Below are 18,224 nucleotides of genomic sequence, written 5' to 3'. Positions count from 1 at the left end.
GTACTTATACATATTTAAATTTTAATACTGTAAATGTTCAAACTAATTTAGCTTTATGCTAATAATTTAAATTAATAAAGGTCGTAGCAGTGTTTTTATTTAGTTCATGTGAACTAATGTTAACAAAGCTTAAGGTGTTATTTAAATACTACAGTGATCTAAAACCATTTTGTAGTAAAGTACCCGAATTAATCTGGTAATTCTGTATAGTATACAATATTAATATAAAAAATATTATATTTACTATGTATTATATTACAATACACAACAGTTTACTGTAGTAAATAATAAAGTCTACTACTGTATTCAGTTGATCACTTAATATTACTGTTTACTGTAGCATTCATTAACAAAGTGTTGTAAATATTATAATATATACAGTAAAATACACTTTACTGTTGTATGATTCAGAAATAGCTAGTTTTCAAGTAGGAATGCAATGTTTTTACAGCATTAATCTTAGCTAACATTAGTAAAATATTGTTTTCATGCTTCTTTACTGTGCTGTCTAATCTTAAATACATCTTTTGATTTTAATACTGTATTAGTAAATGTTAAAACTAATTTAGCTGATGCTAATAACTTAAGCAAAATTAATAAATATTGTAGAAGTGTTTTTTTATTTAGTTTGTGTGAACTAATGTTAACAAAGCTTAGTGTAAAGGGGTTATTGAAATACTACAGTGATTTAAAACCATTCTGTAGTAAAGTATGCAACAACTAATATAAAGAAAATATCAGTTGAATTATACAATACACCACAGTTTTGTGTAGTAAAAACTAAAGTATAGCCTACTAGTGTTTAGTTGATCAGTTCACTATAGTTAATTCTACAATATGCTGTAGTAATCATTAGCTGTGTTGTAAATACTATAGTATATACAATAAAATACACACTTTACTGTAGTATGATTTTGACTTTACTGTTCAGAATAGTTAGTTTTATTGAATGCAATGTTTTTTACAGCGTTTATATTAGCTAACATTAGTAAAAATTAGTTAACATGGTACTTTACTGTGTATAATCTAATCTTAAGTACATGATTTGATTTTAATACTGTCAGTCAATGTTCAGACTAATTTAGCTGATGCTAATAACTTAACTAAAATTAATAAAGGTCGTAGAAGTGTTTTTATTCCGTTCATGTGAACTAAAGCTTAGTGTAAGGGGTTACTAAAATATTGTAGATATATAACTACTATTACATAACTACGTTAAAAACCTGAAAACCACACACACACATGATTCCCCTAATATTTCCAGTATCTTGTGGCTGTGAAATGCACATTATATACACACACGCCTAATTAAACTAAAAACATTATATATTTAAAGTCCACATTATCGATTTATTTCAAAAAGGGCGCTTTTTTCTCTGAACCGCTTCTTTCATTGGGTGGCGCTCTTTATGGGCGATGACGTTACGCTTGTATCTGCGTCCTGACGTCACTTCTGTATTCCGCCAAACGCGTTCATTGGCCACGGTTTGTTTAAAGGTATCTTGCCGCGCTCTGATTGGTCGGCGGGATTTGTCGCCAAATTCAAATCCATTTGCAGTGGCGCTTTTTCCTCAAACTCAGAAACCATTGTGTTGCCGCTTAAATGCTTGTGCTACCACTGCAATAGCGGCAAGGGCGCGTTTATACGGACATATGAGGACGACGTAAATATTGATTTTAACTTTTTAGAGGTAAGAAAATAACGTTTTCCTGTCATATCCGTGTATTTCCGTTAGAATTAAGACGTTTAAGGGACTTTTAAATCAGTAGATACTAAATGTCCGGCCATGTTTGGGTTTTCCCTCTTAAGTTATAAGCTAGTTTTTGGTGTAATATTGCATTTTTGTTCAATATACGTGCACTATTTTCCTCTGGAAAGTATTGTATGTGTATTAACGTATTTTGTAGAGTGTGCTAAAGCTAATATGTGCCCTTAGTAGTGTGCATCATGAGTAGTAGCCACGTCAGTAATGCAAGCATTAGGCGCGCAAATTTCTAAACACAAATAAATCGCGTTGAAATAAGTGCAACTCTTCTGTAAATTCTAAACACACGTAAGCAGTAGCAAGTATATATTTTAACATGCACGTATAACGTTAACTAGTGTTGCTTAAAATGAGAGATCAAGCATATGTGCTTCATTTTGAGCATGAAAAATGTAGATTAATTATTGTTTATTACGTAATACAGTTATTAATGTGTTCATACACTTTGTGTTGAACCAATAACACAATTATAATCACTAACAAGTATATGTTTTATATATTTTAACATGCATATATAACTAGTGTTGCTTACAATGAGAGGTCAGGCTAATGTACTTTTGATTTGAGCATGATAATGTGGATTAAGTTACGTTTTATTATGTAACACAGTTATTAATATGCATTCATTTTATGTGTAGATGTATTAGACCCATAACACATCATTATAATCAGCACTTTGATAAAAATAAGCAGTAACATGTGTATATATTGCATATATAACATGCATATTTAACCAGTGTTGATTAAAATGAAAGGTCAGGCTAATGTGCTTCAATTTGAGCATAAAAATATGTGAATTAGGTTGCATTTATCGTGTAACAGTTATTAATATTTATTCATTTAATGTGTAGATGTATTAGACCCAAAACATATTATAATCAGCACTTTGTTAAAATTAAGCAGTAACAAGTGTATATATTGCATATATAACATGCATATTTAACCAGTGTTGATTAAAATGAAAGGTCAGGCTAATGTGCTTGTTTTTAAGCATAACAATATGAAATAAATAACATTTTCATACGTAATAGTTATTAATATGTTTTTAATGTGTAGATGTATTAAACCCTTAACACCATTATAGTCAGCACTTTGCAAACTTAGTGTAATTTCATTACTCAGTAAGTGTTAGTAAAATACGGTTGTGAATAATATACTTTAAATCATTTGATGTATTATTTTAGCTCAGTAAAGTGATAATATATCAGAAATATTTGTTTAGCAGTTCCTCTTGTCTTTGTTTTGCTGTAATGAAATGTAATTTTTCGTTTTCTGTATCTGTATGCGAGTTTTTAAAATAATATATAACCTGTTCTTTTGGTCTAATACACTTTAAAATGTCTTATTTCTTGTTTCCTGTAGTTTGCTGTCAAATGATGTGCATATATGCAGATTTAATCATTTATCCAACACATTTAGGCATGTCCCATTTCTCATTTTCTATAGTTTACTGTAAAATAATGACTTCTAACCATATGTACATGGCCCATAAATGCAGGTTTAGCCATTTTTCCAACACACTTAAACATGTCATGTTTCTCATTTTCTGTAGTTTGCTGTAAAATATTGACGCATAACCAATTCTAACCATATATATTTGATCTATATAGGCATATAGATGCAGATTCAGCCATATCCAACACATTTAAACATCATATTTCTTATTTTCTGTAGTTTGTTGTAAAATAATGACGCATAACCAATTCTAACCATCTATATTTGATCTATATAGACCTAGCATGTTTAACCATTTATCCAACACACTTAAGTAATTTCTTTTCTGTACTTTGCTGTAAAATGACGTATAACCATACCTTACCATTTATCCAACACACTTAAACGTGTCATTTCTCATATTCTGTAGTTTGCTGTAAAATAATGGCGTATAACCAGATCTAACCATATATATTTGATCTATATAGCCCTATAGATGCAGATTCAACACACTTTAACGCTATATTTTTTTCTGTAGTTTGCTGTAAAATAATGGCGTATAACCAGATCTAACCATATATATTTGATCTATACAGACCTATAGATGCAGATTTAACCATTTATACTACACCTTTTAATGCCATATTTCTTATTTTCTGTACTTTGCTCTAAAATTATGTATAACCATACCTTACCGTTTGTCCAACACACTTAAACATCATATTTCTGTAGTTTGCTGTAAAATAATGACTTCTAATCAGATCTAACCATATATATTTGCTCTATATAGACCTATAGATGTAGATTTAACCATTTATCCACCACACTTAAACGTCATATCTCATATTCTGTAGTTTGCTGTACAACTGACATATATACAGATCTGACCATATATATTTGCTCTATATAGACCTATAGATGTATATTTAACCATTAATCCAACACACTTAAACATCATATTTCTCATATTTTGTAGTTTGCTGTACAATAACGACACATAACCAGATCTAACCATATATATTTGATCTATATAGACCCATATATGCATGTTTTACCATTTATCTAACACGCTTAAATGTCGTATTTCTTTTCTGTAGTTCTGTGAAATAATGTATGCACAATTGACCATTTATCCAACACACATCAACATGTCTTATTTCTCACTCTCCTCTAGTTCACTGGTGTCCAGATTCTCCTCAATATGAAGTGTCCAAACTACGCTGAGGATTCCACAGTTTTATGCCACATGGAGAAGACTGAAACAGACCTGGGTGAGGTGAAGAGCCACACGGTTTCGCCACGGAAAACAGGAGCCCTCTCCCTGCGCTCCCCCGCAGCCACTAATGTCTCCACACCTCTGGAGAGCCGATGCAAAGGCCCTCACAATAAAGAAAATTACCAGAACAAGAGGCATTCACTGGAAATGGCATCAGATGATGAGGTGAAACATGAGTCATTTTCAGCAGTCAGGCTGTGTACAAGTGGACATGTTAAACCTTTACTTTGTGTGTATTTACTGGTTTTGGTGGTTTACGAGGACAGTGGTTTGTAGAATGTCTTGGGATTGATCTAGTTGTACTAGTCATACGTAATGGAGACTTCATCTTCAAATTTGCCTCAGGTTTCCTCTGAGGGTTTCATTTAGGGCACGGGTGTCCAAAGTCGGTCCTGGAGGGCCGGTGTCCTGCATAGTTTAGCTCCAACTTTCTTCAACACACCCCTGGAAGTTTCTAGTATACCTAGAAAGACCTTGATTAGCTTGTTCAGGTGTGTTTAATTGGGGTTGGAACTAAAATATGCAGGACACCGGCCCTCCAGGACCGACTTTGGACATCCCTGGTTTAGGGCTAGAGGTAGACGGGGTTCATACAGTCCTGGAAAAGTCATGAAAATTTGACCAGGCATTTTCCAGGCCTGGAAAATAAACCCAAAATATTTTGGAGAAGTCATGGAAATGTGATTAACAAATTTTAGTGTACTTGAATATATTTGGGATGATAATATTGGGTAACTTTTTAATACAATTGCACAGTTCGTAGCAACATGCAGTTTTATCTTCGCCTCTTCATTCATTTTCTTTTTGCCTTAGTCCCTTTATTAATCTGGGGTCGCCACAGCGGAATGAACCGCCAACTTATCCAGCAAATGTTTTACGCCTTTCCAGCTGCAACCAATCACTAGGAAACATCCATACACACTCATTTACATACTTGCACTACGGACAATTTAGCTTACCCAAGGTCCTATGGCACTTGTCTAACAAACCCAAGTGCAAACAGGGAGAACGTGCATACTCCACACAAAAATGCCAACTGACCCAGCCGAGGCTTGAACCAGCATCCTTCTTGCTGTGAGGTGATCGTGCTACCCACTGTGCCACCATGACGCCCTCATTCATCATAATTCAATTTATACTTTGTGTGGTGTCCAGAAACCATCTCTAACTACAGGGGTAAGATCCTGTGAGTGCTAAAAGCTAATTTGTGGGTGTTTTTAAGTCTTAAGAAAATGTAAACCAATATTTCTATAAGATATTTTCTCACAGACGGAAAGATGCTTTCAAAACAACTTTACAGATATAAAAATAAACTACAGATTGTCACATATTTGAAATACTGTAATAAATTTGAATGTGTATTTTTTTTTTCCTTATTTACCACATGCATATAGAGACGTCACATGAAACATTAGGTCATGAATATTTACCTGAGAGTTTTGGAAAAGTCCTGGTACATGGGTTTTCTGCTACATTCATTTTTCCATGGCAGGGCGCCATGCCAAATTTGATGCCGCCACGGGTACATTACAGCTTCTCATTCAAAATATTCAGTCTTCGTCGTTGTTTTTTTTTTTTTTTTTATAGCGGGTTATATCGCACCAAAACGTATTAAAAAGGTAAGTGAATTTAACAGCACAAACTTTTCTGTAATGTAGTAGTGCTGTGCGTTATTTCACCCCTTAAGGTGACATACTGACAGATGCGTGAGGCTAGGTAACATGATGTAGCTTTCAGTTATGATGAACACAGTTTCCATAATTATACTATTATAGATAGAGGTCTATGGTTCTGTATACAGTGACTTTATCTTGCTGGAGTTTATAGCCGTTTCACTATACTTCAGGATGCATTAATGCTGCTCTGTAGATCTTTTGGAGACAGGGGCACCGCTGGGGGTGTTAGGACGATTCTAAGGGCCCATACATTTTGAGGGTGTGCAAGAAGTTTTGTGTATGAACAGAGGACATCGGCACACATACAAAGAGATTCACATGCTTGCATTAGCCTACATAAATGTGCTCATAACATTTGTCGTTGAAATAACGACACGTTGGTAGATCTGTGTAAAAGGCCTGCCACCACAGCTGGAAAAAAATCCTAGAGAAAACACTGGTGTTTTAGCAGTAAGAATATGTGTGCTCTCTGCATAGTGTTATGTATGTTAGATTTTTTTTTTATTTATTTATTTATTTTTGTAAACTTTGATTTGTTTTATTATTATTATTTCTATTATTATTATTTTAATTGTATAAAATGCATTATGCCTATGCAGAGTCCTCATAAACCACCAAAACCAACTTGTGTCTTCTATATGTCTTTATGTACAGACTGTAGACTGGAATTTTTTTTTTTTTCAAGAGGAACAGATTATTTACGTGTAGTGCATGCAATAGGGCTGCACAAGATTGGGAAATAACTGATGTTGTGATATTTTTATTATTTTTTTTTTTTATAGATGCATATATATATATATATATATATATATATATATATATATATATATATATATATATATAGCGACCTGAATATAATTTCACAACATGACTTTAGTATGTCTTTATAAATAATTTATTTTTACATTTGATTGGGATTCGCAGTGCATCTGCATAAAGAAATGCACAGATGAAAACATTACAACAAACATAAACAGTGCTGCATAGTTTTCAGTGAAGTCTGACAGCATTGAGTTTCAAAATGCAATAATCAAATGTAAATTAACACCATGTAGTTTCAATAATTGAACACAATTCATCCTTGTTAAAGTCTCAAACTTTATAATTCATTGTGCCAAAATGCTTTTAAATTAGCTTGAAATCCTAATCATGGGACTTAAACACATTAAAGTTATTCACACCATTAGAACCTATTAGATTAGGTCATGTGATTATTAATCCCAACATCACATTGCAGATCCTGTGATGTAACCATTGCACATTGCAATATTGATGCTTAAACAATATATTTTGCAGCCCTAGTATGTAATTTATAATCCATTAAATGATTAACTAGATTTTTATTTATTTTTATTAGGTGATCTTCAGTGGCAGCAGCCTGACCGAAGACAGCGGTTACCTTTCCCTCCATAACAGCCAGGTGGATCAAGGGGACGTGGACGGACTGGACTCATTAGAGAGGAGTGAAGAGAATTGTGCGTCCTCTCAATCCTTGGACATTGAGTGTCATTCTGGACCCTGTTTACCCATGCTGAACTTCCAGGAGGAGGTCTGCAGAGAGCTGCAGAGGAGCTACAAGAAAAACCGAAGCTACGATTGGACCGTCGTCGATAAAGTGGCGGAGAATTTTGGGTTGCATAATGTGATCGGTGGAAAAATGGGGCGGCAGTTCGTGGATATCCTCTGCAAGCTGATGAGGAAGGACATGAGGCACATTCTTGCCCGAATTTTGGGCCTGCTGGGAGATTGTGACTTGATAAGGTAGGCTGCATGTTTCCTTTTATTTTATTGTTGTATTTACCTGTGAAATGTTTTTGGCATGAAAATAGTCATCATTGCTGACATGGCTTTAAACAGAAATACAATTGAAGTAAGAATTATTATCCCTCCTGTATATTATTCCCCCTCTCACCCAATTTCTGTTTAACATGAAAGTTTTAATGACTCATTTCGAACCACTGATTTTTTTATTTATTTTTAACCTTCGTTATGATAACAGTACATAATTTTAAAAGGGTGAAATTAGTTTTTAGCTTAAAGTGACATTTAAAGGCTTAACTAGGTTAATTGGCCAGGTTAGGGTAATTAGGCAAGTCATTGTATAACAGTTGTTCTTTCTGCAGACAACTGAAAACAAATATTGGCCTTAAAATGGTTTCAAGCAGAATAAAAATAGCGTTTATTCTAGACTAAATAAAAAAAAAAAGACTTTATCCAGAAGAAAAAATATTATAGGAAATACTGTGAAAAATTCCTTGCTTTGTTTAACATCATTTGGGAAATATTTGATATAAAATTCACAGGAAGTCAAATAATTTTGACTTGAACTGTGTATGATATGCATTTTCCTGTGAATGAAGCAAATGTTGATCACACTGATTTTTATTTGTTTGTTTCGATCTATGCAGCTGTACTAAAGTGAGCCGGACGTGGAGGAAAATCATTTGTCAGGATCAGTTGGCTCTTCAGCGCTGGAAAAAAGCAGAAAAAACACGAAGGGTAAGAGATGTATGAATGTAGCACTTGTATTGATTCGCTTCTGTGCTGTTTAAGGGGTAGTTCACACAAAGATGAATATTCAGTCATCATTTACCCCCTCCTCCACTCATTCCAAACCTGTTTGAGCTTCTTTCTCCTGTTGAACACAACCGAGCATATACTGAAGTATTTTGGGGAGGAAAAACAGCCTTGAATTGACTTCCATAGGATTGTTTTATAGGTGGATTTATTTCATAGATGTCATTAGCTACGTTTCCATCCACCCATTTATTTATTTTTATTTTTTGAGGTTTTCACCTTTATCGATAGGACAGTGGAGATTAGAGACAGGAAAGTGTGGGGAGCATTGATAGGGGAAGGATCGGCAAAGGACCTCGAGCCAGGAATTGAACTCTGGTCGCCGCGAGCACCTCGGTGCATGTGTTGACGCTCTAAACACTAGGCTACCACTCCATCCACCCGTTTTAATGCACATTTTAGCTATGCACATAAAAATGGTTTATTGACACGCCAAGATGAGAATAAATTTTAAAAATGCACTTAAATGTGTGCGCATGACTAAGAAACTTTTTATTCGATAAGAAAAGATGCGCGTTAACTGCAATGGTAACACTTTTACCAATCAAATTTCAGTATGTGCATTAAAAAAAGTGATGTGATTTTGTTATAAGAGATCATGTGGTGATAAAAATGTGGTTGAAGGGACAAACCGGCAGGCTGAGCACACTGTAAAACATCTATGTTGTTTTGGTCATTCTAAAACGCCTGAACCAGTTCAGTATTAGTGTTATTATACTACTTGCGCATGGCTAATGGCTGCTTCCCCTCCCTAAACATTCTTCAGAGTATCTTGTTTTGTGTTCAGCAGAACGTTTTATTGGACTCTCTCGGTTAAGCATCTTCGGGTATCAAATTTTCTTGTTGCTTTTTTTAGCAGGTATAATAACCCTCAAATACACGTGTGTGTGTGTATACACGTTTTCACAGACAAGAAATGCCTTTATTATGCTTTTGAAATTTTGAATTTGTAAAGTACAGTAGTCAACACTGAAGTCTCATTAGTAAACTTTAGGTAATGCATTAATCAACAGTGAGGAAAAAAGCTATAATATACTGTAGATGGGAAAAGTTAATCAACATTTTTTCATTTGAATGACTTTATAATTCATTAATAAAGAAATTAACATCACCTAAGATTAATTAGTGCTTTTGTAGTTGTCAAATTAACAATGTTTAAAAATAAATCCCCTATTATGTCAAGCATTAAACACTAGCACAACAATCTGAAAGCACTTACTGTGGAAAAAATGAGTGCAATGACAATCTAAAAGATTAAATGATGCATACTTCACTGTGGGGCAACATGGTGGCGCAGTGGGTATCGCTGTTGCCTCACAGCAAGAAGGTTACTAGTTCGAGCCCTAGTTGGGTCAGTTGCCGTTTCTGTGTGGAGTTTGCATGTTCCCCGTTTTCACATGGGTTTCGTGCAGGTGCTGCGGTTTCCCCCACAGTCCAAACACATGCGCTATAGATGAATTGAATAAGCTAAATTGCTGTAGTATATGAGTGTGAATGCTAGAGCGTATGGGTGTTTCCCAGTGATGGGTTGCAGCTGAAAGGGCATCCGCTACATAATAAAATATGCTGGATACATTGGCAGTTCATTCTGCTGTGGCGTCCCGATTAATAAAGGGACTAAGCTGTAAAATAAACGAACGAATAACTCATTGTGTTTTGAAGTGGCCATGATATCAATGTCCCGTATGTTCATTATCATGATTTATTGAATTTAATTAGCATGTCTAGTCCCACTTTTAATGGCTGCAGAAGGTGTTTATTTTAATTAATGTTAATCTTATTGATAGTTTACATATTTTGTACATTTAATCGTGCATTTAATCTAGAACCTAGGTAAGGTGCTTTGTGTCAGGTGCTTTGAGCTATAAATATCCAGCGCCGTCTATTTAACTTCTTTTTGTTGTAATGGTGGTTTTGAAAGTCCTGATGGTGTTTGTCTCTTGGTTTCAGGACTCGGGCCGGGCTGTGGGATCTTTATCTCGAGACTTCACCTTGAACAGGGTGGTGTTCTCCTGCATGCAGACTGTTTCCTCTCCGCCCGTTCACAAGGCTGTGAAGAAGCCGCCGTGCCAGATTGGTGGAACACAAAATGCAGCTAAATCAAGCCGGTTTCAACAGTATGTAGAGGTAAGGGGGAAAACAAACAAAACCAAACGCGTTATGGTGCCTTTACAGAGTTTGTGTATCCAGTTACTAACAAAGTAGTGGTTATTTATGTATTTATTACATTTATACACTGCAAAACACTTTTCTTAAGGTTTCTTTTTTGGTTTCTAGTCCAAATATCAAAATTAGGTCAAGAAGCGTTTTTTTAGACAAAGAAATGTTTTAATAAATGTAAAATAAATGTTTTATAATAATATTAATAAAATTTAAGTGAGCTTTACCTTAACCTCCTAGAGCTTGAGTGTCCTTATACACATTTTAGCTCTTAAGTGGCTATTTAAAATACTTTAAATGTTGTATTTTTTGTTACAGTGTCATCCTGCAACTGTTTTGTAGCATATGAAATGTCCCAAACCCTATTTTTAACTGTCCAAAATAGGGAAAAAAATGTTGTTTTTACTCTCTGATAGTCAGAGCAAGTTTAAAAAAATTCTGTGTTGAATATGCATTAAAAACTGTCAGGAAAAAGTGTAATGTAAATTTGGACCACAAGTCCACATATGGACTTTTTTTTTTCTCTAAAAGTACATCATATCAAAAGATGATACCTAGGTTTTTATTCTAATTAGGTTGTAATAAGCCCAAATAGCAAAGAGAAATAAAAAATTGCATGTAAAAAAAAAAACATCTTGGGCCTTAAGAGGTTAAAACAAGGTCAATAATCTGCCAGTGGGTTAAGTAAAAATATATTGCACCATCATTTTCTTATTTGTGTTTCCAGTTACTAACAACTAGTGTTTTTGTACATTTATACACTGAAAAAAGTTATTTTGTTTGGTTTTTAGTCCAAATATATAAATTATGTCAAAGCAATTATTTTAGACAAGTAAAATAAATATTGTTTTTTGTTTTCAGAAATATTAAGTCAAGTTTTAGTGAGTTTTACCATAAGTCAAGCTAAATCTCCCAGCAGGTTAAGTAAAAAATCTTGCAAGATAACTATACGTTCTCATTTCCATTACATGTGAACTATCCGTTTTAAATATCATGCAAGTTGGCATTTAAATAGGTCATAACGTTTAACTTGTTAAACTCAGCAGGCGCCCTCGAGATTATTTTAGTGAACCAAAACTATTGGACAAAACATTTACATGACGTAAAGTAGTAACAATTTATGGTATTTACAAGATGCTAACTGATGGAAGAGTCCAACTATTCGTTTATTTTCATTTGGCTCAGTCCCTTATTAATCTGGAGTCGCCACAGCGGAATGAACCGCCAATTTATCCAGCATATATTTTACACAGCGGATGCCCTTCCAGCTGCAACCCAATAACTCAAATAATATAAAAGTTATAGAAACAGAAAAACTAAATCTAACTGATATCAAATATTTAGCAACAATAACTATTTTTTTCAATTAAGCACTCATTCTCTGGTGGAAAATCTGGATAGCAGCTGTTAAGTGAGACGCCTGTAGATGCGCTCCTATAGAAAACACTTTTTTTTTTCATTAACGTGAGCTAGCTGCTCATGTTTCTGATCTTTCTAAAGAACTTTGCCTAAATTGTTTTTTATTTTAGGTTCAGGGTGTCCATGGGGTTTTAAAATGTCTTAAATTTCAGAAACTTAAAGTACTGCTTGTGCTATGAGATTTTAGCTGCGATTTTGTCATCTGAGACCGATTTGGGAAATTCTAAAAGATTCCTAAAATTCCAGACAGCCGCCTGGTGCCCGTTGCGATCAGATTTTCTCTTAGATGAAGTTCTGGCAGTGTCAAAAGATTTCAGACACTTTCCTAATGTGTGCATGACGTCAAACTCTGGGGAAGATTTCTTCCGTGTTTGGCGCTGCTTCATTGTTCAGTCTGACGTTATGACGCCTGGAATCTTACAGTGTGACATGGGAGCTGACATGCTACAGTTGTTCAGGATTACAAAAAAAAATGGGACCATGTGAACCGGTCTTTGTCTTAAACTCACTAAAAGATTGTGTTGAAGGTCTTTAAATCATTTTAAACAGCTCTTTATTTTCCTCTGACCAACTAAAGATACCCAAATGTGCCAACACGCATCCAATTATCAACAATCCATCTAAATCTTTTTTCATTATTATTACAAAGAGGTACAATCACAACAGCTGTTAGACATTTTTACAGAACATTCTCAAATTTACTAATCAGGAAAAGAAAACTATAAATTACGTAATTCCTCATAATATGGCAGTATGTGCCTTTTCTATGATCTGATGTTTAAACAAAAACCATTTACAGAAGGAGGTGTGGACATATGGATAAATAGTCATGCAATTTAAAGTTTTATAACGAATACATTCAGTAAAGTTTTTAAAAATTGATATTAAAATATATGGCTAAGAAATAACTTATTTATTTATTATTATCATAAGTATTATTTTATTTTTATTTTTTCCAGCAAGAGAAAAACAAACTCCATTGGCCCCTGCTGGGCCTTTGCAACAAACCCTAAGTGTTTAGCTTTGAATAAGTCAAATTTTATTCATAATAGTCTTAAAAGGGTCTAAAATAAACCATGAAGTTGCATTTCCGTTTAGAAACCACTCTTACTTTTGCTACTTGGAGATTTGAAGAGTTAATGTGAGTTGTGCAAAACACTGCACACACACACTCTGCTACCTCCGATCAACTAGAATTACTAAAACTGAAACCAAATGTCTAAAATCTAGATGGAAATGTTCACAGAACAAAACTAAACATTGGCACAAGCAACTAATACCTCGCTGTGAGTTATCAACTGATGGAAATCCTTGTATGTGGAAATGCAGTATATTAAAATGCAGTCTTAGCTATATATGGCAACATCTTTACCTGTATAACTGAATTTGGATGCTGAGAGGGAGGGATAGGGTTTACAGTGTTAATATCTGTAATTTCGTGTGCCCTTTTTTTTACTAAATTTAAACTAAAGCTAACCAAACCATCATGAAATAAATGAAATTTAAACGGTATCAATTTAAAACTACTTTAAAAATGTTAAACTATATGATAAATTTGAGTTGAGTTGACTTTATTGGTACCTGTAGGTAGATTCTTTTTGCACCAAAGTTTGGCGTTTGATACAATTAAATCACACGTGTACATATACACATACAATAAGTACCTTATAAATCATTACAATTTATTCACAGCTACAATAGAGGATGGGACAAAGCTATTTCTGTATCGTTCTACTAAAAAGCATCTGAAACCTTCGACCTGAAGGGAGCAGGGTAAACTCCTCAGACAGAGGATGAATGCTACAGCTACAAATGTGCTGGGCAATCTGTAAAAGCTGCCTACTATACAGGGATTCAAAACTCAGCCGTGATTCACCAATCAACCTGTTGGACCACCTAATAACCTGGCTCAGTCTATTCCTGTTTTTAAGGGACAGGCTTCCTTCGCTCTGTTTGCATGGTTTGGATAGAATAAACTCTGTAAAAGCATGATTGAGAGAGTAGGCATATTGGGGTCAATGTGAAAACGTGAGAGTTTACTGAGATAACAGAGGCGCTGATGCCCCTTCTTGCACACAGCATCACAGATTGCCTCCAAGTTTATAAAACAGTCAACAATGGTACCCAAATATTTGTAGTTCTCCACACATTCTACCTTTTTGACCCCTGATATTAGCCACCTCAGCTGCTGTATAATTCCTTCTGAAATCAATAATCGTGTCCGTTTTAGATTTGACTCCTCACACCACTGAACAAAAGGATCTACTATAGGACCATGACTATTTTCATCTCCTTCGAGGAGGCTTGCAATCAGTGTCGTCTGCATATTTCAAACTAAAATGACGTTCAAATGTTTGACACATGTTTGTGTACAGAATAAATGAAATGTTATATGAACAATTGCGGTTGTATTTTGCTAACTGATTTATTTATTTATTTATTTTTCTTCTAGGCAGCGCAGTCTCTGAAACAGCATGAATCCCTGCGGCGCTGCTCCCGCTGCAGTTCTCCAGCACGCTTTGATGCAGTAATGCAGAGAGCCGTTTGCACACGAATCAGCTGCGCCTTTGAGTTTTGCACATTGTGTCAGTCTGCTTTCCATGACTCCACTCCGTGCCGAAACACCGTCCGGAGTTTCTCCTCTACACAAAAAACACTTGTTGCCGGCTCCGCTCGAAGCAAAAGGAGCATCCGTCGCCTCTGAGCGCCACATGAGAGAGAGAAAAAAAAAAACAAGGAAAAAAAAAAAACAATGTTACAAGAACTTTTAAAAAAAAAATTACCTGTTGTGTTCTTAATCGATTTAAAAGACTTTTAAAAAACAATGTGAATATTTTATCTTCCAGAATGTGAAGTGAATTTTGGCCACATGTGGTCACCGCACAGAGTGAGAGGAGGAGAGAAAAAAAAAAAGAAAAGAAAATAATACAATCTGTATGTCAAAAGAAAAGACTTGAAGGAGGTCAAACAGCCTCTCAAGGTTTTGTAAATGCTGTTTTATAAGATTTTATAAATGTTTTATTAATGAAATGAAGCATTGCTGTTTGTCTTAATGTAAATATTTAAATGGTTGAATAAAGCCTTGTATATTTTTCATCTTTGGTTCTTGTCTTAATATAATTGAGCTCCTTTTAAAGAGATAGTTCACCCAAAACTGAATATTTTGTCAAACCATGTTTGAGTTTCTTTTGTTGAACACAAAGGAAGATATTTTGAAGAATGCTGGTTGCTGGCACCCATTGACTTCCATAGTATCTTTTTTTCTTACTATGGAAGTCAATGGGTGCCACTAACCAGCAGAAAGAAACTCATAAATGTTTAAATCACATGACTGAGAATAAATGAAGTGATTTCTATTTTCGGGTGAATAAAGCCTTGTATATTTTTAATCTTTAGTTCTTGTCTTGATATAACTGAGCTCCTTTTAAAGGGATAGTTCACCCCAAAATAAAAATTGTGCCAAAAACCATGTTTGAGTTTCTTCTGTCGAACACTAAAGATATTTTGAAGAATGCTGGTTGCTGGCACCCATTGACTTCCATAACTGGAAAAACTACAATGGAAGTCAATGGGTGCCAGCAACTAGCAGAAAGAAACTCCTAAATGTTTAAACCACAGAGCGGAGAGTAAATGAAGTCATTTCTATTTTTGGTTGAATAAAGCCTTGTATATTTTTTATCTGGTTCTTTTGTTGTCTCAACATAATTGAGCTCCTTTTAAAGGGATAGTTCACCCAAAAATGAAAAATGTGCCAAAAACCATGTTTGAGTTTCTATCTTCTGTCGAACACAAAGGAAGATATTTTGAAGAATGCTGGTTGCTTGCACCAACTGACTTCCATAGGATAATTTTCTTACTTTGGGTGCCAGTAACCAGCAGAAAGAAACTCATAAATGTTTAAACCACAGAGCGGAGAGTAAATGAAGTCATTTCTATTTTTGGTTGAATAAAGCCTTGTATATTTAAAAAAAAAAAAAGAAACATGTTTGATTTTCTATCTGTTGTCAAACACTAAAGTAGATATTTTGAAGAATGCTAGTTGCTGGCTCCCATTGATTTCCTTTGTAGTTGTTCCTGCTATGAAAGTCAATAGGTGCCAGAAACTAGCAGAAAGAAACTCCTAAATGTTTAAACCACATGACTGGAAGTAAATGAAGTGATTTTTTGTTGAAAAAAGCCTTGTGTATTTTTATTCATTGGTTCTTTTCTCATTATAACTGAGCTCCTTTTAAAGGAATAGTTCACCCAAATATGAAAATTGTGCGAAAAACATGTTTGAGTTTCTTCTGTCAAACACAAAGGAAGATATTTTGAAGAATGCTAGTTGCTGGCACCCATTGGCTTCCATTGTCGTTTTTCCTGCTCTGGCAGTCAATAGGTGCCAGCCACTAGCAGAAAGAAACTTCTAAATGTTTAAACCACATGACGGAGTAAATGAAGTCATTTCTATTTTTGGTTGAATGAAGACAATAGTTTCAATTTTTGGTTCTTTTGTCTCTGTAACTGAGCTCCTTTTAAAGGGATAGTTCACCCAAAAATGAAAATTGTGCCAAAAAACATGTTTGAGTTTTTTCTGTCGAACACAAAGATATTTTGAAGGATGCTGGTTGCTGGCACCCATTGACTTCCATAACTGGAAAAACTACAATGGAAGTCAATGGGTGCCAGCAACTAGTAGAAAGAAACGTCTAAATGTTTAAACCACATGACGGAGAGTAAATGAAGTCATTTCTATTTTTGGTTGAATAAAGCCTTGTATATTTTTAATCTTTGGTTCTTTTGTTGTCTCGACATAATTGAGCTTCTTTTAAATGGATAGTTCACCCAAAAATGAAAAATGTGCCAAAAACCATGTTTGAGTTTCTTCTGTCGAACACCAAAGAAGATATTTTGAAGAATGCTGGTTGATGGCACCCATTGACTTCCATAGCAGAAAAAACTACAATGGAAGTCAATAGTGATGACTGAGAGTAAATGAAATAATTTCTATTTTTGGTTGAATAAAGTCTTGTATATTTTTAATCTTTGGTTCTTGTCTTATTTTGATTGAGCTCCCTTTAAAGGGATAGTTCACCCAAAAATTTTAATTGTGCCAAAAAAAAAAACATGTTTGAATTTCTTCTGTCGAACACTAAAGAAGATATTTTGAAGAATGCTGGTTGCTGGCACCCATTGACTTCCATTGTGGTTTTTCCTGCTATGGAAGTCAGTGGGTGCCAGCATCTAGCAGAAAGAAACTCCTAAATGTTTAAACCACATGATGGGGAGTAAATAAAGTAGTTTATATTTTCGGTTGAATAAAGCCTTGTATATTTTTAATCTTTAGTTCTTGTCTCGATATAACTGATCTCCTATTTAAAGGGATAGTTCACCCAAAAATGAAAATTGTGCCAAAAACCATGTTTGAGTTTCTTCTGTCAAACACAAAGGAAGATATTTTGAAGAATGCTGGTTGCTGGCACCCATTGACTTCCATTGTGGTTTTTCCTACTATGGAAGTCAGTGGGTGCCAGCATCTAGCAGAAAGAAACTCCTAAATGTTTAAACCTCATGACGGAGAGTAAATTAAATAATTTCTATTTTTGGTTGAATAAAGCCTCGGATATTTTAAATGTTTGCTTCTTTTGTCATCTCTATATAACTGAGCTCCTTTTAAAGGGATAGTTCACCCAAAAATTTAAATTGTGCCAAAAAAACATGTTTGAGTTTCTTCTGTCAAACACAAAAGAAGATATTGTAAAAAGAATGCTGGTTGATGGCACCAATTGATTTTCATAGCAGGAAAAACTACAATGGAAACAATGGGTGCCAGCAACTAGCAGAAAGAAACTCCTAAATGTTTAAACCAGTGTTTCCCAACCCTGTTCCTGGAGGCACACCAACAGTTCATGTTTTGGATGTCTCCCTCATCTGACC

At 34.6% G+C, this 18,224-nt stretch overlaps 1 protein-coding gene across 1 annotated transcript; it reads left to right on the top strand.

Moving 5' to 3' along the window:
- Nucleotides 1-1,590: 1,590 nt before the first annotated feature.
- Nucleotides 1,591-15,404, top strand: fbxo5 (F-box protein 5). Its single transcript, XM_056470867.1, has 6 exons — nucleotides 1,591-1,691; nucleotides 4,375-4,641; nucleotides 7,510-7,913; nucleotides 8,561-8,651; nucleotides 10,680-10,856; nucleotides 14,761-15,404. The coding sequence occupies exons 2-6, from the start codon at nucleotides 4,402-4,404 to the stop codon at nucleotides 15,010-15,012; spliced, it is 1,164 nt and encodes a 387-aa protein (XP_056326842.1). The 5' UTR covers nucleotides 1,591-1,691; nucleotides 4,375-4,401; the 3' UTR covers nucleotides 15,013-15,404.
- Nucleotides 15,405-18,224: the final 2,820 nt, after the last annotated feature.

The sequence above is a fragment of the Danio aesculapii genome, chromosome 13, assembly GCF_903798145.1.
Source record: "Danio aesculapii chromosome 13, fDanAes4.1, whole genome shotgun sequence".
Taxonomy (NCBI): Eukaryota; Metazoa; Chordata; class Actinopteri; order Cypriniformes; family Danionidae; genus Danio; species Danio aesculapii.
Note: the sequence above shows the minus strand (reverse complement) of the source record. Positions and strands in the feature narration are given on the sequence as shown.